We start from the raw sequence: 22,913 nt of genomic DNA on the forward strand, positions 1-22,913 counted from the left end.
AGGAATTATTTATTCAAAAGAAGAAACATTTTAGGAGTGTTTGGTCAGATATTTCTTATGCCTGGCGGAGTGAAAGGAGAGGGCTGCTGTGAGTCCTCACATCCTACCAGGTTGACCAGAAGCTCCTGAATGCTCTGTGACAGACCAGTGTCCCTCTGCAACAAAGCAGACACTGGGCAAAGGGAGAAGGAGAAAAAAAAGTCCGATGCAATGAGTTTTTCATTAGTCTGAATTGCTTCAATTTAAAGGATTTTCCTTTAAACAGAGAACACATTCTTTGGTATGGGAGAAAGGCTTTAAAATACCTTTGTTGTAGGATCGTGAGAGTGCATGGCAGTTTAAAAAAATGTTTTTACTTGGCAAAATGAAATGCCGAGATCTTTCTATTCGCGTGATCGTTAGCGGTCTTCTTTAACTGGACTGCCCTGTGAAGTCTCAGAGTCTGGGAAAGTCAACAGTCTGTGATGATCTAATCACCTGCTCTTCACAGTCACCGCGGATCGAGGGCCACACGCTTTCTGCATTGAGGGTCTCCGAGATCTTGTACCGCGTATGTTATCAGAAGCGACTGCACCCAGAGGCCATCATTTCCAATTGAAATAATGATTTCTTCCGTGGTGGCTCATGGTTAAATCATATGCTGAACGTCAGATCAGCAGCCTCCTTGCTGCTGAAAGGTTGTGCAGAGTTCAGGCCTTTTGAGGGCATGTAGGTCTTGGAGAAGAGGGGAAAACATACATCACTGTGGTTTCCAGCTGACTTCAGTCTAAGCCAGGAACTTGAGCTCATGTAACCACGATGCAGCGCTCTCTATGTCACCTTCACCTCCTTCTCAGACTTGGGGTCCAGGTATCTGCAGGCTCACCTTGCTTTATTGTGCTTCACTTTAATGTGATTCACAGTTACTGCATTTTTTTTTTTTACAATTGAAGGTTTGTGGCTACCCCGTGTTATCAGATGACGGTTAGCATTTTTTAGAAGTATTTTTAAATTACGGTGTGTACATTCTTTTAGACATAATGCTATTGCACACTTAATAGACTACAGTATAGTGTAAACATAACTTTTATAAGCACTGGGAAACCAAAAAATTTGTGTGACTCACTTTATTGCATTATTTGCTTGTTGTGGTAGTCTGGAACTGGACCCCCAGAGTCTCTGGGGTCTGCCTGCATTGGGGGCTGCTCAGCTAAGAACCTCAATAAACTGAAAACAGTTTAAAAACTCATAATGAGACTTTTGATGGTGCAGCTCTGTAGGTCTGGGGGGCCTCAAAGAGAGCCTTGCAGATATTAGATACAAACTCAAGTGTTGCTATAAGAGGCCGGAGGCTGGGCTATTGCAAAAAGAATCCCAGTGACCTCTACCCTACGGCTTGTCCTCCCGTTACTATAACGAAGGTAAGAAAAAATGGACTAGTTCCCCTCCCTTCCGCCTCATCCTCCTGCCCAGACACACACACACACACACACACACACACACACACACACAATTTTACAGCAAATTAGTTATCAGCTTTGACCATTTTTCAAGCATATTTAAGGTCAGTTCTCAGTAATTCTTGCACGTTTTACCATGGGTAGGTAACTTGAGAGGACCTTAAAGCTAGGCCAGTTATTCCACCTGAGAGTGTCTTGATCTCATCCCCTTGTCGTCAAACTTGGCAGCTGGTCAGGAGGGAAAAAAAAATCTGTGTTTATTGTTAGTGAAAGTGTAACATTGTTAGTAAAATAGGTCTACAACTGAAGGAAAAGACATCTTTTCTATGATTTTTCTTTTAAGGAATTCATGCCCTGTCTCCCCATTTTAGGGACAGGAAACTGAGAATGGATAGAAAACAAAACAAAGTTTTATCTTACTTTTCCAGCAAATGTGGTCACTGATAATAACATGATGATTTGTAAGTTTGGTTTCTTATTGGGGAAAACAAGCCACGTCTAAATTCCTCTATAGACAGAAACACTCTTATCAGAATTTACACTGATTTGGAAGATGGCTCTCAAAGAGTTGTAGGTTTATATGCAGTTTTTAAAACTTGAGGACCCTTGATGAGAAGGTCCCTTGGGCAGGGCCTGCTTCATGGGCCATCAACCACTGCAGGCACACAGGGCTCGCCACCCAGCAGGGTCCCATATTTGGAGTTTAAGGCTCTGAGGTCACCATCTTGAGATTCTTAATAATTTATCTTTGAAATTGTGTTTTGTGAGTCAAGTCCAATGGGGCGACAAGAGCGTGGGGTCAGAGGCAGGGAGGCTTGGAGCCTCTGGTGGTCCAGCCAGTACCTCCCTACCTCTCAGGACCGGGCAGTTCTCAGCCACCTGCTCTCTGCCCTGGGTGCCCCAGGACCCCCAGAAGCTGGAGTGTAGCTGTCACCTTCTCTCTTTGGCCCTTCTCAGTGTTCTAGACTCAGGTGCAGGGAGAGTCATAGGATCAGCATGCAACTCATCCCATCCAGGTGTCCAGCGCAGCCCAGCAAGGAGGTTGCAATTCCTTGAGTCCACCCATCTGCCGTGGTTTAAGGCAGCAGCCCTGGGGAAGGGGGAGATTGACTTCCCAGCCCCAGGTTAGCGACTTGGACTTGCATTTGGCACTGAGCCCCATAAATTATGTAGCCAGCCCGCATGTAAGGTTGAGCATAGATGAAGCGTAGAATCAAGCTCCCTGCATGGGCATAAAAACATAGGGTCTACACGACCTTTGTGTCCAGGGGGCCCGTACCAGGGTCCTATCAGTAGGTTGAGAGCAAGCACTTCATCCCTGGATGCAGTGCAGTGTTGAACCTGGCCCCTAGCAATGACCTTGTCAGAGGAAGTGTCCCTTTCCTCGGAGAAGTGTGTTGAAATTAGCAAAGCTTCTTAGATCAAGAAGAGCATTTTAAAAATGAGACAAATCATTTTCAGGTGGTTTAAAATCTGTTTCTAAATTGTTTCAGCACACTCTGATACACATCTCCAACATTTTAAGAACAACTTACCTAAACACCAACGTACATACATAATGCATACATACACACATGCCAAGGCTCAGAGCTGACCTGCAGGAGATACAAAGGTGAGTGAGAAAGAATCTTTGCCCCGAAAGCATTTCTACTCTTGTAGAGACAGCAGTGCTCAAGCATTGATCCGCACCCCAAAGCCCTCCCCATGCCAACAGTGTGTTGTGGAATTTTGCTTAAGTATATTTGATGACTGTCTCTGTTTTCATCTCTTTCTGAGAGGAAGCATTTACAGAAATTGAGAACTTCATTGGCCTAGATATCGCAGGAGTTCAGCTCTGCTTTTATGAGATGGATGTGAAAACAAATGATAAAAAATTGTTGGAGGAAGACTGAAGGGAGATATAGGAAATTTTGAGAGAAAAAAACGTCTTTAAAGGTTTCCAGAGCACACATAGACTAAGTCTACTTGGAGGACTGAAGCAAATACTGAATAATTTTGGTAGATATTACAAAAACATCTTGAGATAATCAAGTCCAAATAAGGGATTTTTGGGGTTTTTTGTTCTGCTTTACCTAGATATCTCGAATCTCCCTTTGACTTTTAATGCTTATGTACAGCCTTTAAATAAAGGTCAGCATTTAAAACCACCGAAGAAAAAATAAAATAAAATAAAACCACTGAGGACCTAGACCCCTCACTCAAAGATAACTGGATTTCCCTCCATCAAAGGCCAGATAAGTCACCTGCTAGAAGAATAAAGGAATCTATTCTTCCCATTAATGTCATCAGACATTTACTGTTCTACAGGCCGCAATGGGTGAGGTTACAAGTACTTGACAACAGAACTTGCAAAAATGCACAAACCCTAAGTTAATTAATGAATGTTTAATTTTCAAGTGTGGCTTATCTCTTTAGAGTCTCCAATTCCACCAGGGGTCTGTATAGTGTTCTGGACGTAAATACATGTGTGGCCAGTATCATAAAGAAATCTCAACGGGCAATAAAAAATGGCAGACAGTGGCAGTGACTTTGAAAAGATTTTTATAGACACCTCCACTCCCTCCTTGGCATTTAGTAACCTTGACGAAATTGAAAGAAAGGGACGTTTAATTTAGAGGGGGCTTCTGCCCCGCTTAGCTGGGTTCACACGCCCAACATGAGATCATAATGCATTCAACTGTCCATCTTATAATCAGCAACCTCTGCCTCACCTCACTCCCCAGTGAAAACAGCAAACAGTGGGTAGGAAAGGTATAAATACCAGAAAAAGCTGAGGGAGCCCTGTGACCTTCTTGTGATTGTTTGTGCTAATGCATAACGGACAGAAACCCAAACTCTCCCTCTGAAGAATCGATCTGTTAAAAATGCATTGGTTGTGAATGAGGGAATCTCGTGCACTGAATATTGGAGGATGGCCAGCTGAAAGTGGAACTGGTGTATTCCGAGGAGCCACTCATATGTGCAAGTCTGTTTTCTCCTCAACCTGCCCCAGCCCTGTATCCTCTTTGCAAAGGCAATGGGGTGAGGATCCAGAAAGGAGTATGCCCTCTCAGGATTAAAAATGTTCTATTTGTTTCTTAAAATGACTTATTTGGAAGAGTCAACTCCCAAAAAGACAGGTGTGGGCAAGGGGTAATGGTGGAGGGGGTCGCATTTAAAACTCTATCCTGGAGTGCACATCTGTTTCACTCTTAGAATTGCTAAGAGGTACTGAGTCTTGTTTGCCTCAGTTAATCAAAAACTCTTACACAAAAAGAAAGCTGTTTTCATTTGCAAAGGAAGACTGACTTACTATGAGGAATGCAGTGATGGTCATTCAGGAACTCTGACCTTGACTTGGTGGGGGGGCAGGGTGCAACTTCAGAGGCTCCCCCAGTCAGGAAGTTACTAAAAGTTACTAGGGTATCACTGCCCCCACCGCAGCTACCTAGATAGCTCAGGCTCTCCAGAGCAGAGAGAGCTGCCAGCAGATTTGCAGATTTTGCATACAAATCAGCACTGGAAAGATGGTGTCGAATGGACCAGGGCTCTGACAAGCAGGCATTTTAACAATTAAAATTAAGTTTCATTGCAGTGTACCAGCCAAACTCCTAATCAGTCTTTCAGTGTCTCCAACATTTATGACTTATCCTTTGCTTAGCAGACTTCTATCAGGGGTCCCTGTGTTTTCAGAAGTGACTTCTATTACATAGCTACTTTATTTTATTTTATTTTATTTTATTTATTTTAATTTCCTGGTCATCTTATTATTTATTTTTAAATTAAACACTCAAAAATTAAAGCCCAGGGCTCCCCTGGTGGTGCAGTGGTTAAGAATCCACCTGCCAATGCAGGGGACATGGGTTCAAGCCCTGGTCCGGGAATATCCCACATGCTGTGGAGCAACTAAGCCCGCGAGTGACAACTACTGAGCCCACGTGCCACAACTGCTGAAGCCCGCGCACCGCAACGAAGAGTAGCCCCTGCTCGCCACAACTAGAGAAAGCCCACACGCAGCAACGAAGACCCAACACAGCCAAAAATAAATAAATAAATAAATTTATTTTAAAAAAATTAAAACCCATTAATACATTTTGATAATGGAAAAAAACTGAATGAAGATCCAAAACTGTAAACATTATAGAAGACTAATTCATTTGCTTTTCAGTCAACAACATTCATTAGTTGCTACTGATAAAGTGAGAAAAGAAATAAATATAATGTAGCTATTTTAAATTTTTGTATGATCCCTTTTATTTATTTATTTTTGGCTGCATTAAGCAGCATTTGGAACTTCCCTGACAAGGGATTGAACCCGAGCCCCCTGCAGTGGAAGCTCAGAGTCTTAACCACTGGGCTGTCAGGGCAGTCCTTAACGATCCCTTTTAAAATCAGTTTTTACTCCTTGAAGTACCTGTGAACATTACAAAATAGATGCATCTGACATAGATTGCTAAACTAGAAGGCCACCAGGATTACAATGGAAGAATGCGCCAGGTAGAGGAGCTTGGAGGGCCAAGGGAGTAATGCTGGCTAATGACCCATCTGCTGTCGTAAAACTAATTGTATGTGGCATCCTCAATGCAGGGGAGATTCATACTTGCCTGAGCAGCATGTAAGCCACTGTTTTCTCCCCGTGGTCTTCTATCACCAGTGGAGTTTTATAAAACGTACACATGAGCCACCCTCTGGCTGCTCTGAAAGTAGCCTCATGAGGGATGTGAACCTCTGTGTGTTCAGGAAGCTCCACAGACCATCCTGATTCATAGGCCTGGGTAAGAGCTGCTGGTCTAAGCTATGGTCTGGGTGAGAATTGGGGAGCAAGTTGCCAGTATCTTTGTGCCATATTACCTGGTCATGCTACCAGGGACTAAAGGGAGGATTATCCATGCACATCTCACTTCATAGGCTCTTTAAAGACCTGACCATTTAGTTCAGATCCAAACATTTATCAAATGGTACAGAGCACGCAGTTAGGGTGGTGTGTGAGGAAACATGGACAACACACACAGGCATGGGCGTTTGTGTTGAGTTACTTGGGGCAGGTAAATATGATGGGCAGATTAAATAATACTAAATATTGTATTAAATATAAATTAAATCTTATTAACTAATGGTAGTCAAGAGAAAGAGCACTTTTGTGACAAGCATGCACTGTTCCAAGACATTTACAAATATATGTGCTCATTTAATCCTCACCATAGCAACCCTATGAATGACATACGATTATTTTCCCGGGTTTTTACAAGAGGAAGCTAGCGTATATATAAGTAAACTGGAAAACCAGCCCAAGTTCACCCAACTAGTTAAGGGGCAGGGCTAAATCTCATTGCAAGGTAAGTTTCAAATTTAAGAGTCCTTGCTTTTAACCTGTACACCAAACTGCTTTTAATATCTAATTTAATAAAAATTGGAATAGATAACTAATAAGGACCTACTATATAGCACAGGGAACTCTACTCAGTACTCTGTAATGACTTATATGGGAAAAGAATCTAAGAAAGAGTGGATATATGTATATGTATAACTGATTCACTTTGCTGTACAGCTGAAACTAACACAACGTTGGAGTAAATCAACTATACTCCAATAAAAATTAAAAAAAACAAAAAACAAAAAATCAGAATTACAGTCGAATTTTCTAAGAAGCTAATAATTTAGAGATAATTTCCAAAGTTTATGCTAAATAAGAGTAGCTAGTGAAGTGGATGCCCATACCTATTTTAAAGGAATTATACCAGCCCCCAATTAAAAGCCCAACCTCTATTTCCATTGAGTGAATATTCAATCAATGTGAATGATGCCTACATTAAGAGCTGGGCATAAAGCAGTAAACCAGTGAACACAGGATCTGCCCTCCTGGAGCTCACAGTTGCTGCCTAGACTCTTAAATTCAGAACAGGCCACAGAGAGCTTTCTGGGCTTCTTTGATCTCCTTGATCTCCTAGCATATTGCCTAGGACCCTGATCGGGAGGAACCTGCCCAACCCACTTCAGTTCACATTTTCGTATCTGTGCCCGTACCTAACCTCAAATTCTCTGCTAACTTACGGCTGAGCGCTGCTTCAGAGCTCTCTGAAACTCTTAGCCAACGTCATTTATTCATTCTGATTACTGGATCCCCCTTCTGGCTCTGAGAAGGCCCCTGATTTGGGAGCCGCCTTATGACCCAGACAGATTAGTTTATGGTCTTACAAGGTTAAGTGTGATACATGTGTTTGGGGAAAATGGAGATGTGCATTAAGAAGAAACATTACTTTTTGATCCAGGCAGGAGAGCGTACATAATCTCCTCTAAAACCTGTGAAAGACTTCATTTTACACATGAAATTGTGTGGGATTGCCCTGGACTGCACTGAACATGGTTTTTGAGAATAACCAGCCTCAAAACAAGCTGCTGTGCACTGGTGAGAGCCTCCAGCAACAGAGAATATAATGTAAGCAAATGTAATCTGTGTCAAGTTACAGGTAACAAAGACACAGTCTTGTTGACACAGTGCCTGGATGGGAGAGATCCCAAACATTACCACACTGTGTCATTAGGAACAGAATCAAAAAGTGAGCCTGGTATGCATGAAAGAAGTATGAGACAGAAGGGCCTGGCATAGTATAGAAAAATTTTTTGATTAAGATATATGTTTTTTAGGGCCTCCCTGGTGGCGCAGTGGTTGAGAGTCCGCCTGCCAATGCAGGGGATACGGGTCCATGCCCCGGTCTGGGAGGATCCCATGTGCCGCGGAGCGGCTGGGCCCGTGAGCCGTGGCCGCTGGGCCTGCGCGTCCGGAGCCTGTGCTCCGCGGCGGGAGAGGCCACAGCAGTGAGAGGCCCGCATACCGCAAAAAGAAAAAAAAAAAAAAAAAAAAGATATATGTTTTTTAATTGTGTAAAAAGATTTTTCTCTTTCTCTGTGCATTGTCAAAGTTTTTCACAGACATAAAAATCCATGTCTGGCAAGCATAAAGAACAAACCCATTTTTTTTAAACATTTTCATAAACTAAACCAAAGCAGATTTTGAACCATTTGAGAATTTACGTTAATTGACCAAAAGATCACTTTGGGACCTGGTTAGCTCTATAAAAGTAAATAAAACTCTACTGAGAATTCTAAGGCAAAATAGGACTTGGGTCTGTAAGAACTGAAGTTGTGAGATTTACACTGCATAATGCACCTCCCAGTTTAAAATGCCCTGCTACTCAAGCATGATAAATAAATCAAATATAAAAAATTTAGAAGAAAGGTCTCCTGCATGTTATGGGGAAATTGTGGGCATCTTATGATGGGCCATCTCTACCCTTGTTATTAAATGACAGCGATCATTAAAATGCCAAACATTTTGACAGAATTCACTTTATAAAATGTCAGCAAGTCTGTGTTTTTATTAGTTTGTTCCAAATCAATTTAGAAATTTCAATAGAATGCTTGTAAGTATTCCCCAAGCAATGTCCATTCTTGACTTTCGGCACAAAAAAATATTACAAATTAATCAGATTTTCAGATTTCTGCATAATGGCTTTGCACATTTATTGCTTAATCCTATTATAAAATGCTGTTATGATTGACATGCGGCTGTGGAGATAGAAGTCAATTGAATAATATGTAGCAGTCAATTTTATTTGTAGCTTAATGTGCTGAAGTATTTTTTCCACATTTCCATTATTTATAAGTCTGTCCCTTTGAGAATATATAGAAGAATTTGTTTTAAATGAGCTAATAATACCTTCTTTAAAATTTATAAGTGTGACAGAATCATATATTTTTTTTTTCTTGGTCATCCATGGCACGCCAGTAAACAAGGTTTGAATTGTCTTCCACTTGCTATTCATAGGACAAACATCAGGAAAGAGGATCTTGTTAAGGATGGCTTGGAATTGGATTTCAATCACCAAGAAAACCAAAGCTACCAACTAAGACCCCTCAAAAATGGCTGCTAGCTTTATTTATTTGTTTGCTTGCTTATTTATTTATATATTTATGTTACTGCCACTATATCACCTTCTATGGTTTGTCCTGAAACAAAGCACATAAGCACACACAGAGAAACAATAGTGTTTAAGAAAGTTTGAAAGATCTGCTGTTTTGGTGGAATTTCATTTTTCATGCTTTAGCATCCAACAGGATTCTAGCAAAGGAAGTACATTATTGTCTATACTCAACCACAGCGGGGATCCCTGGGGGTAGTGCAGGGGTAAGTCAGCACTCAGGAAATTTGCTGAAGGAGATGCATGTGTTTTTTAGGGCATAAGGAGCCACCCACAAGGACCTACCGTAGAGCACAGGGAACTCTACTCAGTATTTTGTAATAACCTATAAGGAAAAAGAATCTGATAAAGAATGTGTGTGTGTGTGTGTGTGTGTGTATATACATATATATGTATGTATGTATATATATGTATGTATGTATACATATATATAAGTATATATGTATGTATAACTGAATCATTGTCCTGTACACCTGAAACTAACATGACATTGTAAATCAACTATACTTCAATTTAAAAAAAACAGAAAAGAAAAAGGCTTTGTTTTTAGGAAAACTCATCCATAAGATTCAGTACCTGAAGTGTGTATGGAGAAAGGGCTTAAGGGTACGAAGCCATATTAAGGGATAATATAGATGTGCTTGGTCGTGTCTGAGATCACACTTTCTCTGGCTTTGGGAAATTAGATTAGCTGTTGCCCGCCTATGCATAAAGGATGCAGTTTCCCACACCGGGGCCATGTTGGCACACCCCCTGCAAACTGATGTATAATGCAAGCCTATTAGTGCGACTGATGATGGTGTCACTTTCTCTGCTGTCACAAGCCTTCTCCCTCCTACAATGACTTTGTCCATCCCGAACGTCCGTTAGCATAATGTATGCAGTTGACAAGTGATTTGAGTACTGGAGCTATTGGTAAAGCACTCTGGCATATCATCTGTGCCTTAATGTTATGTGACATCACAGGAAAATGGGGTCATGGGCAGTTCCCGGGCTGGATCTTATATTAAGGGTGCGCTTCTCTTTTGAATTCCAGGGGCCAGAGGAAACCCGGTGCTGTCAGACCCAGGCACCCCTGAACAACACCAGGCCAGTCAGACCCACCCCCCGTTCCCGGTTGGGCCACAGGTCAGTATCTCTCAACTGCTGCATGTAGGATGGTTTAACCATATAAATAACCAAATAAATAATAATGAGTTAAAACCAATTAACTCCAACAGAGCAAAGATGGTGATAAATTTTTGTGTGGGAAACTGTATGGCTACATTATTTATTAAATACCATCAAGAAAAAAAATATGTTAGCAGAACTCTTCTCTCTCTTTAAAGGGAATGTTGATTTTAATCATTTGGAAACATTTTTTCTTCTTAAAACCCACTACAATTGTGCTGTTGGTTATCATGCAGTTTTCTGGAAAGTAAAACTTTAATGACTGGAGTGTGAAGAAAATTAAGTTATTTCAACCTTACTATAGCCGTTTTTGAAATACAAGATGTGATTTAATTCAAAAAAGTTAATGCAATTTTAATGCAAGTTCAGCTTATTGGGTTTGACAATACTGTACATCATATATAGCTCCTGCATTAATAAAGAAATACATTCATTATTTTTTAAAGTCCAATATATGTTTTTTTGCAGCCTGGTGTGGTTATATGGAGATGTAGAACACAATTGTAAAAGGCTGGGCTTTTTTTTTTTTTAACCTCTGTCATTTAGTGTGAAGTTCTCAGAGTTCACCCACTTTTATAGAAAAAGAAGTTGATCCTTGAGCCTTTCTCTGTCTTTGGTTGTCATTGTGGTTCCAGGAAATTAATCATTTTCAGCACTTTAGGGCTCATCAGTTCCAGGCTTGAAAACCCAAGTTTAGAGCTTGAGTTGGTCTTGACTTTCTTGTTCCAGCCCCTGCCAAGTCTCTCTATGGCCTCAGATTCCAAAGTCCATCTCAGAGCACGAATGCCTCTGTGCTCCAGACAGAAAGCCTGGGTTGATGCCTGATCTCTTATGGAGCCTTAGAGGCAGTTTGACTGGGCATCTCAGAAACCAGCTTCTGAAGGCCATGCCCTTTCTAATTTCATGCTCATGACATTGTGTGTGTGTGTGTGTGTATGTGTGTGTGTGTGTGAACATACCGGGGTGACAAACTCCAATGCCTCCAGGTCAGAAACATAGCACAACAGACCCAGACAGTGAGAAGCAGGGGACACTGGGACAAAGTGGACAGTGGATGCCCTGCTGTAAGCCCATGAATTCAATTTAAAAAATGCTGCAGGCCCCACCATCCAAATCTGTGGCCTGCATACAGTCTGAAGACTGCCCATTTGCCTTCCCTTTCATCATGGTATCACTACTGGCAGTGACATGATGCCAGCAATCTGAAGCTTATGACTCAGCCATCCCTCATTCTTCAAATAAAGCCACCCCCCTTCTCCGAATCTGTTCCATGTATTGAGAGGGAGTGAAACATGGGCTCTGGAGCAGCCTGGCTGGATCGGAATCCCCCCACCCCTCTGGATATGTGACTTTGGACAAATAACTAACTCAGTATGTCATTGATAGGACATCGGAGTTCATACACATTAAAATAGTGCCTGGCTATTAAATATTGGGCTTTGTACTATACCTACACTGAGTTACCTTTTACTTTATAGAATCATACTGCGTTAAAAACAAAAGAGTTGAAACTGCCCAATGAGAGTTTTTTATCAGCTCCTCTAGAAGAAAAATGGGCATGGGATTAGATCTTAAATGGCTCCTGCAGGGGTGCAATGAAAGTCCCGGATGAAGGATGCTAAGATCAGTGACCCTTTCAGTCATCTGGCCTGATTGGACAAGGAATCCTTCCTACATCATCCTGAAGATCCCCACCTGAGCTCACACGTGAGCTCAGATACACCTAGTGCCCAGAAGTGCACACCTATGTGGCTGCCTTTCCATATCAAACAATGGCTATTGGATAGTGGATATAAACATGTGTTTTTAATGTCATTTTAACAGAGCAAAGAATATTAGTGTAATAACAAAAGACATTTTTTAAAGCTTTTCAGATTTATCCACATCAAATATTTTTGTTTTTCTATACTCCTTTTTAGATCTTGTCATTATACATATATAATTTTACCATTTAATAATGCTTTGATCATCACTTGCTTAATTATTATCCAGTTAATTTTATATATTCTCATAAACATTTTCTGTTTTTCTAGAGGTGTCAGAATGATCCATTTTAAAGACTACATAATATCTTACCAAGTTTAGTACTATCAATATAACAAACTGGTTTTCAACATTTATGTATTTTAAAATGTAATGCATATTTTCATTCATTTATATATTTTTTAAAAATTGTGTCTTCAGAAGCATATCCCAGGAGTATATTCTAAGTCAAAAGGGGATGAATATTTTTGTAGCCCTTGATATGGACTGCTTTCCAAAATGTTTATGCCAGTCCACCTGTCCTAAATCCATATAATGGTGTCACTACAGACTTACCAGTGTTGCATAAATCTTTTGCATTATTTTTGCTAATTTAATAGATGAAAATAGTATTTCATTGCTCTTCTGAACCAATAAATTCCACTGATTCCAATGAGTTCTTTTTGGAAAAACAGGATAAATTAGCAGAGAGTTTCAAATATATGAGAGTAGGATCAAGTGAAAATCCGTGGAAGAATAATGTATGTGTAGGGTATTACTTTGAAAGGTATTTGAGCTTTCCAAACCAAATGAAATTTTCCGAAAAGATTAATGAAATACAATTTCAATTTTTTTCCTAGAAGTCAATCTTTTTTTTCTGGAATAAAACATGTCTCTTTGCTACTTGTTCAGGAACTTTCTGACCCAGCTTAAGTGGAAGAAGAATGCTCTAACATCCCATGTCTTGGTTCCACTGGAAAGTGAGCTGGGATTTTGTGTTTCCTTGTAGCCACTTCTGACGGCCCAGCAGTTGGCCTCTGCTGTCACCGGTGTGAGGCCGGGAGGCACGCCGGCCCTCAACCAGCCTGTTCTCATCCCCTTCAGCATGGCCGGACAGCTAGGAGGGCAGCAAGGGCTGGTCCTCACACTGCCCACTGCGAATCTCACCAACATCCAAGGGCTGGTAGCAGCAGCTGCAGCTGGAGGCATTATGACTCTGCCACTGCAAACTCTACAAGGTAACCCACCATGTCTCTGTGTCATGTAGGGCTCCATGCACTGGCCCGTGCTCTCTGAAGTGGACAAGTGCCCTGAATGTTGAATGTAGTTCAGAGCTGCTTCCACCATAAAGGCTATGAAAGGCTTATGTAGGAAGCAAAGTTTTCAAGGTGTCTGTGAATCCTGAGTTTGCTCAAGCCATGGGCTTTATCAGTCCTCATGTCTTAACATTGACTTGAAACCTTTCAGGTCTTGTGGAAGCATTTATGAGCAATCATTGCATGACATATCAAAAACTTAGATGTAAAATGATTGTGATGTTATTTGAGGACCCGGATTATAATCTCATGAGTTCTTCAATTTAGCCATGTGCAAAGAAAGGTTAGACATTACTTGTTTGTGTGTGAAGTGTTTGGAACATTTCAAGTACAAGGTATCATTTGGAATAATTAGCTTATTATTTTTCTTACTAAGTATATTTTAGTTATAATTATTAAACAAAAATTATGTTATTTGAGGTCATATTTTGTAATGAGAAAAATAGACTTATATATAGAGCTCTTATCTTATGTAATCATGGGCATATAATAAGAGTTGGACTCTACTCAGGAAGAGTAGTTCTCTTGATATAACGAAGGTTTTAACTTTTCTTTAAAAGATTTGGTAACACTGACTGATAGACTGATTTACAAAAGACTGTCAGAGGAAGAACTGCTATGATGGAGAAGCAGCTTGAATATGATGAGGATGCCTAAAAAAAGGGAAGACAAATTTATTTTGGACTGGTCAAAGGAGTTGTTTTCTCCACTGATATAAATGTTAGCAATTAAATTTTTTTTTTTTTTACAGAGTGAGAGTTTGTTTGGGCAAGTTTTCATAATAACAATTTAAAGTACTTTTTTAGTTGGTCTTAAGTCAGGGCTCCTTATAACCTATTAAAATGGTCAGAGTGTCAGTCCATAGATTAAGGAATAGACCAAGTAAGACCTGGTTAACTCTTGACCCAAACTTCTTTACACACCCTATGTTTTAATATCCCATCCATGTTGCCACTTCTTGACTTTCACTTTAATGTTTAAAACAAAGTCTCTCTTATACCATTAAATTGTGCCAAGAAATCTGCCATTCATAAATCATGCATGCCTGGGACACGCTAATGCACAAACTTTGCTAGTTTCAAATCTGAGAGTGCCTGGGAAGCCAGGATCTCAAGATTAAGCAAATAAGGCAGGAATAAACAAGGTGAAAGCAAAAGCAACAAAGTGTAGGGAGAGGCTTTTTAATGTAGGTGGATGATGAAATCTTAATGAAGAAACGGGCATTATCAAAATGCAGGCTTCCATTTGGAACATTTGCCCTTATGGGAATATTGAATGTTATAAATAAACATAAGCTCACAGAGCTCCTAGGTCATGAATTAATCCTGCTTGGTTAAAGTGGATGCCAAAGACAGAGTCAAAAAAAAAAACAGGCTTGTTATCTCTTTATTAAGGTTTGGTGTTCTTAGGATTTTAGTACCTGGTTATTTTTAAGGGTTCAACATGAGTGACTGGTCAAATGTGGACTTCCATCAAAATTTTCTCTTTTTTTAAAAAAAATCAAATTTAATATTAGTTTATAGTTTGGAATTTGGTTCTTTTTGGCATCTTTGGTTTCAGAAAATGAATCCTAATACTGGTATCCTGATTAAGTAGTTTCAATAAGAGTATTAGCTCTTTTTATCCCCTGGTGCTTCTCACACAATTTCCCTGTTGGCCTCATCTTCAGAAGAGTATTGGAATTGATGGTCAAGCTCTTGTCTACTACACAAGAACAAGGGGCTATTTCTCCCTTTGTCTCCGTCTTTGAAATTTCAATGATGCTGGAGGCGAGTCAGGAGGTCATTACAAAAACACCTCCCAGCTGCAAGTCAGCCAGTTATAGGAAAAGCTTCCTACTTATTCTTAACCCTCAAGCTCTTCCTCCAAACACCTTTTTTCTTTGATATCCTTATGAATGAATCCCAACTCCTAAATTACTGTTACGGTCCAGGAAATTTCTCCCTTCCAGTTTCCTTCAGCTTTTTGTTCCTTTCATATCTTCCCACATAAGTTCTTCACCACCCAGACCTCATTAGTCTGAAAAGGGACCAGCCATCCTGGTTTGCCAGGGACTGGGGGTTTTCCTGGGGCATGTAATTTTCACCGTTGAAACCAGCAAAGTCCCAGACAAACCAGAAAGAGATGGTCATCCTGCAAAAAGTCCAAGGGCAGTAAGGATGGGAATCAGCGAAACGTCTCATCTCTGCAAGGTGTCGAAGATCAGTGTCTGCCACCTGAAGGACAATGCCGATCCGTCATCTTGTTGGCCAGCAGACAACCCAAGGATGATCTCACCACCTTTCGGAAACCTACTGTGGCCCTTAACAATCCCTTGGCCGCGTCTACAGCTTGTGTAGCTCCCCAGGTTATGTCATGGAAGGTAGTGGGACTCAGGATGGTGGGTGATGGCGGGTGGCCAGAAAGTCATCTGCAGGGGTCCTGATTGACTTTGAGACTGAGCCAGTCCTAGAAGTCCTTGAGTCTCATCCTTTTTCAAGGGTGGTGTTCCTGTAAATGGGTTATAATACCGGAGAAGGAGTCCTTACACAAATCTATACAACCGGCAGGGTAGAATGCTCTGTGCCCTCCCCATGGCCTGCTTCTAGACAATGAAAATGGAACCTCAGTCCAAGGCTTTTAAGAATCTTTTAAAACAACCAGTAAGTCTGCCCACCTATAATAGCTAGCCCACCTTCTCGCGTGATTTTACAAGACAGATTTGCTTCGTCAGTGTGAGGGGAAGAGACTGAATGCTCAACACTTCTGAAGTAGGACCTGTTTCCATAGGAGGCACTTAGTTCTGGATGGTTCCCCTTTTCCTCATTGTGAAGCATTAAGATTTTATTCACGGGGCTTCCCTGGTGGCGCAGTGGTTGAGAGTCCGCCTGCCGATGCAGGGGACACGGGTTCGTGCCCTGGTCTGGGAAGATCCCACATGCCGCGGAGCGGCTGGGCCCGTGAGCCATGGCCGTTGAGCCTGCGTGTCCGGAGCCTGTGCTCCGCAACGGGAGAGGCCACGACAGTGAGAGGCCGACATACCGCAAAAAAAAAAAAAAAAAAAAAAAAAAAGATTTTATTCATGAAATAAGTCTGCCAACTGGAATTGTCTTTGATTATTTCCCAACTTTCCTGCCCGGTCCTTCAGCCTATGCATTCTTCTAGCTCAAAAGCCACAAATTTGCTAAGAAAAAAAAAATGATATCAGTTTCTTAATGGTTTGGAATCCCAGGAATACATTTTCAAGTATCTTCCTCTTTACTAAAGGGCTTGAGAGCCGGTTCATTTACGTTCCGTATCAAGTGACATGGAATAGCTCTCAGAGCCTCGGAGGCCGGGATCCCTGCATGTATTTTAATGAGCACTAATGACACGTTACACGAGAGCAGCTCCTCTCTGCTCAGGCAGCGGGGGTCCCATCTCAGTCTCCTTCTCTGTGCATGGTCCCCAGACTGGCGGCATCAGCATCTCATCAAGGCTCCATCCCAGACACCCTGAACAGAATCTGCGTTCTTAAAAGGAGGCTCCTGTGCACACTCAAGTTTAAGAAAGCCTGCTCCAAGGAGCTTTTTCAAAACTCATTTGGCCCTCCCCCACTATCTCCAGCAGCGTCCTCCAGACTCCCAGCATCTTAGGGTCACCGGGAGCCATGCGACTGTGATAAGCACCGTCACTAATTCTCCTGATCTCCCTCACCACCCCAGGCCTCTAAATGACGATAATGACCAAAAGGAATAACTTATTTGAGAACGTGTCCGCTTCTGTCAGGACAGTTATATCCCCAACACCAAGAGGTATTCCCTTGCATAATTAAAACACAGGGAAGCCCTTGTTCTGAGATTTTATCCAGAAAAAGCTTTGCATCCTGAAAAAGAGACCACATTGCCCTGCAGGAAACCCGTCTGCACAGCCTGGGGATTGTTTTCCCTTTTTCTTCAGATCCTTCTGAGAGACAGAGAGACAGAGAGAGACAGAGACAGAGAGAGAGAGACAGAGACGTGCACTGCTGTTTCCATTATAGTGTCTTCTTGTAAGGAAACAGACGGGAGTGAGGAGTTAGAAATCGCTCCGAATCCTAGAAACAGCCCTGCAGCCCAGCCGCAGGGAGCCTGGGACGAGGTTTGGGGATTAGAGAGTCCAACAGAGTCCAGCCAGTGAACTCACAGGCTGCAGGCCACATCATTGTCCCCTCTGAGCAGGCAGGCATCTGTCCCCACTCCCAGGTGACTAATAACCTGTCTCCTCTCTTCCACGCCTCCTCCTGTGACTCTTCTCTACCAAGTTGGTTGACTTTTAGCTAACCCACAATTTTGGTTCACTCACGTTCCATTCTGTCTCCTTGGAGTCCATGCATCTTCCCAACTCGTGAACCTCTCAGGCACTCTCCATTGCTATCTCTCCCCATCATCTCTGTCTTTATCCCTATCTCCACGTCTATCTAAAATTCAAACTCCCCAAAACTCACATTCCTGTCAGGCTGAGCCTTTTCGTTTTAGGCTGTCTACCTGGTCGGACTAGAGCTTGACTGCCCATGTTGAAGTCCAGTCAGCTTTAATTTGGCCGGGGGACGCAGTGGGGCCGAGCCAGGATGACGTGGATCTCCTGTGGTCTGAATTTGGAGGTGCCGAAGCTGGAGTCTTGGTTCTTAATATTTTAAGGGAAATCTTTGGAAGTCCTGGCTGGGGTGCAAGCCTAGAAATGCTCTAAACTCAGATAAGACCTAGAAATAACCTACTCCTCAACCCCCTGTGTCCTTACCTGAGGTAGGTGTAGTTTTTGTGCTCTCTCCTGTCTTGCCTTTGCAAGCCCTTTCCCCTTCCAGATACCTCCCACCGTCACGACTCAGGGTCCCTCCATTCCTGTGACCTGTGTCTGTCCTGTGCTCCTAAGAATTTGGTTTCAGGTGCCTGTCCGCAAACCCATACCTGTAACATAAGATTTATCATGACCATAAACCTCAAAGAAGGAAAATGACTAAGGTTCCTCTGTCACATAGTTTATAAACTCCCTTAAATCAGTGTCTCCCATCTTCCTTCTTATTTGAAAACACAGATAGCTGTACTAAACGTGTAATTCGCAGTTGTCCTAGCGTGGGAACAAGATGATTATTTGATGTGGCAAGATAAAATCCTCATTATGGAACTCATGCAAATGTGGTGGATTTTTGGCCTTTTTTAGATGTAGGCAGAAAATGTAGATAAAAACAACTTCCACACAAGAGACCACAACAGCAAAGGGCTTAATGGGGCAGCAGAGGTGTGTCAACTTCTAAGACAGAAGATTCAGGTTAGAGGCTTTTTCCCATAGCACAGGCCGGGATAACCCACTCTTCACTGGGGGCAATGTAAATGGGGAATATAAATGTGCTATGTAGGAGGTTTATATCAAAGTGTGAACATTCCAGTTAAGTCAAGCATAACATTTAAATTAATGACCAAAAATACATTAGGAAGTGCTGCTTACCCTGAACGTGGAAAAGCCATTAGGTTCAAGGCAAGTTGGAAAATCAAGGCCAAGGATGATTTTCCTGCCTTTAGCGGTGGCAGGAAATCTGGCCTGGTTTTCTCCACCTCTCCAAGTTAAAGTCTGTAGAGGTTGAAGTATGTAGGGATCGTTTTAGGGGTTAGGAATTTCATGTGCAAGAGACATTACAGTGCCTTTTTGTTTGTGTTGTTGTTGATTTCATGGAGGTATCATTTACATGCAATAAATACATGGGTCTTAAGTGCACAATTCAATAATTGTTTGCACCCATGCAAAGTCCACCCACCACAATCAATACAGAAAACAGTTCATTATCCCCAAATGTTCCCTTGTGTCCCTTTGTAGTCAGTGTCCTCCCTCCAACTAGGCAACCCCTGATCTACTTTCTGTCATTATCAATTAGTTTAGTCTGTTCTCGAACTGCATATAAATCGATTCACATGTATGTATTCTTTGGTGTCTGGCTTTTCGTGCTCAGCATAATAGTTTTGAGATTTATCCACGCTGTGGATTTCAGTAGTTTCTTTTCATTTCCCAGGATTGTTCCATCGTAAGGATGTGCCACAATATGTCCATAGCCGTTCCCCCATCCCAGGAGGCAGACATCGAGATGTCCCCTCCCCTGGGGGGAGGGAGGGGTCCTCCAGTGGGCGTTTCTTGGAAAACACCCTTAGCCACGGTTCACCTTGGCCCTTGGCTACACCCCTGGGGAGATTCTCCTCTGTCCGTTATCTTTCTTGGCTACATTTGAAGAGAAAGCTGAGGAATATACCTTTCTTTGGGGGCTTCCTCAATTCATGCACAGCTTATGGAAGCTTGGGGGCTGAAGGTTGCTTGAAGTTTCCAACAGTTAAAGATTTGTGGCTTCTTTGGGAATCTAGTTCCCTCAGAAACCATGAATGCTTCTGACCTTTCTGCTTCCAGTCAGTTCCATGTGCCAAAGTTTTTTCTAAGACAGACATGTTCAGTCTAATTTATTTTACTTTCTCAGCCCCACACCTCCCTCTTCCAATTCAGTCGGCCTCTGTGAAGGCCCCGTGACCTCCTCGGTGTTCTTTAAACATACTCCTACCCAAGGGCCTTTGCACAGGCTGTTCTCTGGAAACTGTCCCCAGAAAGCATCAAACCTCCCTCCCTCCTTGTGCCAGCTCCAATACTCCAGTTCCCCCCTCACCTGCTTTCCTTTATCTCCTTTGTCCATAATACTTATTACCTTCTGTATAACCTTAAAAATCTCAAAAATGGTTGAGTCTTGTTTTTCCTTGCTTTTTAAGCACTTTGTGCCATGCCTACTGTAGCATGTGGAGAGTGGACACAGCGTCGTGATGCTTGGCCCTGGGGGTCTAGAGGAGGTTATCTGCATATAATGTGCTTATAATTTGTATTGTTTGTGCCTGGCAAGCCCTGTAATAGGCATCTTTGTTTGGTTCATCCATGTGGTCCAAGAACTGGAGCAGTGCTGGCTCAATATAGGTACTCAATAATGAATGATGGATGGATGGATGAGTGAAGATACATGCACGCTAATGTTTATAGCATCACTGTTTACAATAGCCAAGACATGGAAGCAACCCAATCAACAGATGATTGAATCAAGAAGAAGATGTGTATACATACACACACACACACATACACACACACAATATGGAATATTACTGAGCCGAAAGAAGAATGAAATAATGCCATTTGCAGCAACTTGGATAGACCTAGAGAATATTATGCTTAGTGAAATAAGACAGGGAAAGATAAATATCATATGATGCCACTTACATGCAGAATCTAAAAAATAATACAAATGAATGTATATGCAAGACGGAAACAAATTCACAGATATTGAAAACAAGCTTGTGGTTACTGAAGGGGACAGTGAGCAGGGGAGGAACAAACTAGGGGTATGAGGTTAACAGATACAAACTGCTATCTATAAAATAGATATGCTGAGTAATGTTCCATTGCATATATGTGCCACATCTTCTTTACCCATTCATCTGTCGGTGGACACTTAGGTTGCTTCCATGTCCTGGCTACTGTAAATAGAGCTGCAGTGAACATTGTGGTACATGACTCTTTTTGAATTATGGTTTTCTCAGGGTATATGCCCTGTAGTGGGATTGCTGGGTAATGGAATATTACTCAGCCGTAAAAAGAAACGAAACTGAGTTATTTGTAGTGAGGTGGATGGACCTAGAGTCTGTCATACAGAGTGAAGTAAGTCAGAAAGAGAAAAACAAATACTGTATGCTAACATATATATGGAATCTAAAAAACAACAACAAAAAATGTCATGAAGAACCTAGGGGCAAGACAGGAATAAAGATGCAGACCTACTAGAGAATGGACTTGAGGATACGGGGAGGGGGAAAGGTAAGCTGGCACAAAGTGAGAGAGTGGCACGGACATATATACACTACCAGATGTAAAATAGATAGCTAGTGGGAAGCAGCCGCATAGCACAGGGAGATCAGCTCGGTGTTTTGTGACCACCTAGAGGGGTGGGATAGGGAGGGTGGGAGGGAGACGCAAGAGGGAAGAGATATGGGATATATGTATATGTATAGCTGATTCACTTTGTTATAAAGCAGAAAATAACACACTGTTGTAAAGCAATTATACTCCAATAAAGATGTTAAAAAAATAAAATAAAAATAAATAAAATAGATAAGCAACAAGGGTATACTGTGTAGCACAGGGGATTATAGCCATTATCTTATAATAGCCTGTAATGGAGTATAATTTGCAAAAATACTGAACCGTTATGCTGTATGACTGAAACTAATATAATGTTGTAAGTCAACTATATTTTAATAAAAAAAATCAGTAGTTCATTGAGTGAAGAGAAGTACAGAGAACATTCAGTGTAGAGAAGAGGAATGGGGAACACGGATGCTACGGAATTCTGTGGTTGGTTTTGGTTGTTGTTGAAGTGAAGATCAGGAGTCTGAGATGGTAAGAAATCAGACTGGAGGGGCAGGAAGGGGTGACACTGGAGGGTCTTGTATGCCTTTCCTGTGCACAGTGAGTACATAATTGCATTGTCTTTAAGTGCATTTGTCTCTAAGGCTTTGAAATGTTAGAGACAAATGTACCTAAAAACAATGCAGTTACACTACAATATTTGCATGGATACAGGTTTGTGTTTACTTAGCTGTGCCTGTGTGATTCCAGGGATTCAAAGCAGCTTGTAATATAAGAAGCATGAAAGACAAAAGCTGTTTATTAGAAAAAGAAGAAACCTAGACAAATGTTTAAAACTAGAGGATAAATCAAAGGGGAGACCCATCACATGACGTAGTTTCCATGATCTGACAGTAAAAAGAATCACACCATCTCAACTAGAAATGGGCTTATTTATTTTTGTTTTCATTTTTTTACTAAGTTTATTCATTTACTCAAGAAATACTGGGCTTCCCTGGTGGTGCAGTGGTTGAGAGTCCGCCTGCCGATGCAGGGGACACGGGTTCGTGCCCCAGTCCGGGAAGATCCCACATGCCGCGGAGCGGCTGGGCCCGTGAGCCATGGCCGCTGAGCCTGCACGTCCGGAGCCTGTGCCCAGCAACGGGAGAGGCCACAACAGTGAGAGGCCCGCGTACCGCAAGGAAAAAAAAAAAAAAAAAAAAAAGAAATACTTATTGAGCTTTCATCGCATTCTAGGACATGATCTTGACTTGGGATATAGCAGTAAACAAACCAAAGAGATTCCCTAAAGGCACTTCTGTGCTTGTGTGGGGAGTAAAGCAGTGGAAGGCTGAAGGGTGTCAGGAGTGGGGACATGATGTGTTTATACAGGATCATCAATTTTGGTCCCCCCACTAGACAGAGCCCCA

At 41.8% G+C, this 22,913-nt stretch overlaps 1 protein-coding gene across 1 annotated transcript in view; it reads left to right on the plus strand.

Annotated features, from left to right (window-relative positions):
* POU6F2 (POU class 6 homeobox 2) overlaps positions 1–22,913 on the plus strand; it is a gene marked incomplete at its 5' end in the record, with an annotated part of 465,857 nt that overhangs the window by 202,171 nt on the left and 240,773 nt on the right. Inside the window, 2 exons of the mRNA XM_082631907.1 lie at positions 10,434–10,525; positions 13,320–13,548. Of these exons, the coding sequence (XP_082488033.1) occupies positions 10,434–10,525; positions 13,320–13,548 (321 nt within the window). The remainder of the gene's footprint in view (positions 1–10,433; positions 10,526–13,319; positions 13,549–22,913) is intronic.

The sequence above is a fragment of the Mesoplodon mirus genome, assembly GCF_964341445.2.
Source record: "Mesoplodon mirus genome assembly, chromosome: 9".
In the NCBI taxonomy this organism is placed as follows: Eukaryota; Metazoa; Chordata; class Mammalia; order Artiodactyla; family Ziphiidae; genus Mesoplodon; species Mesoplodon mirus.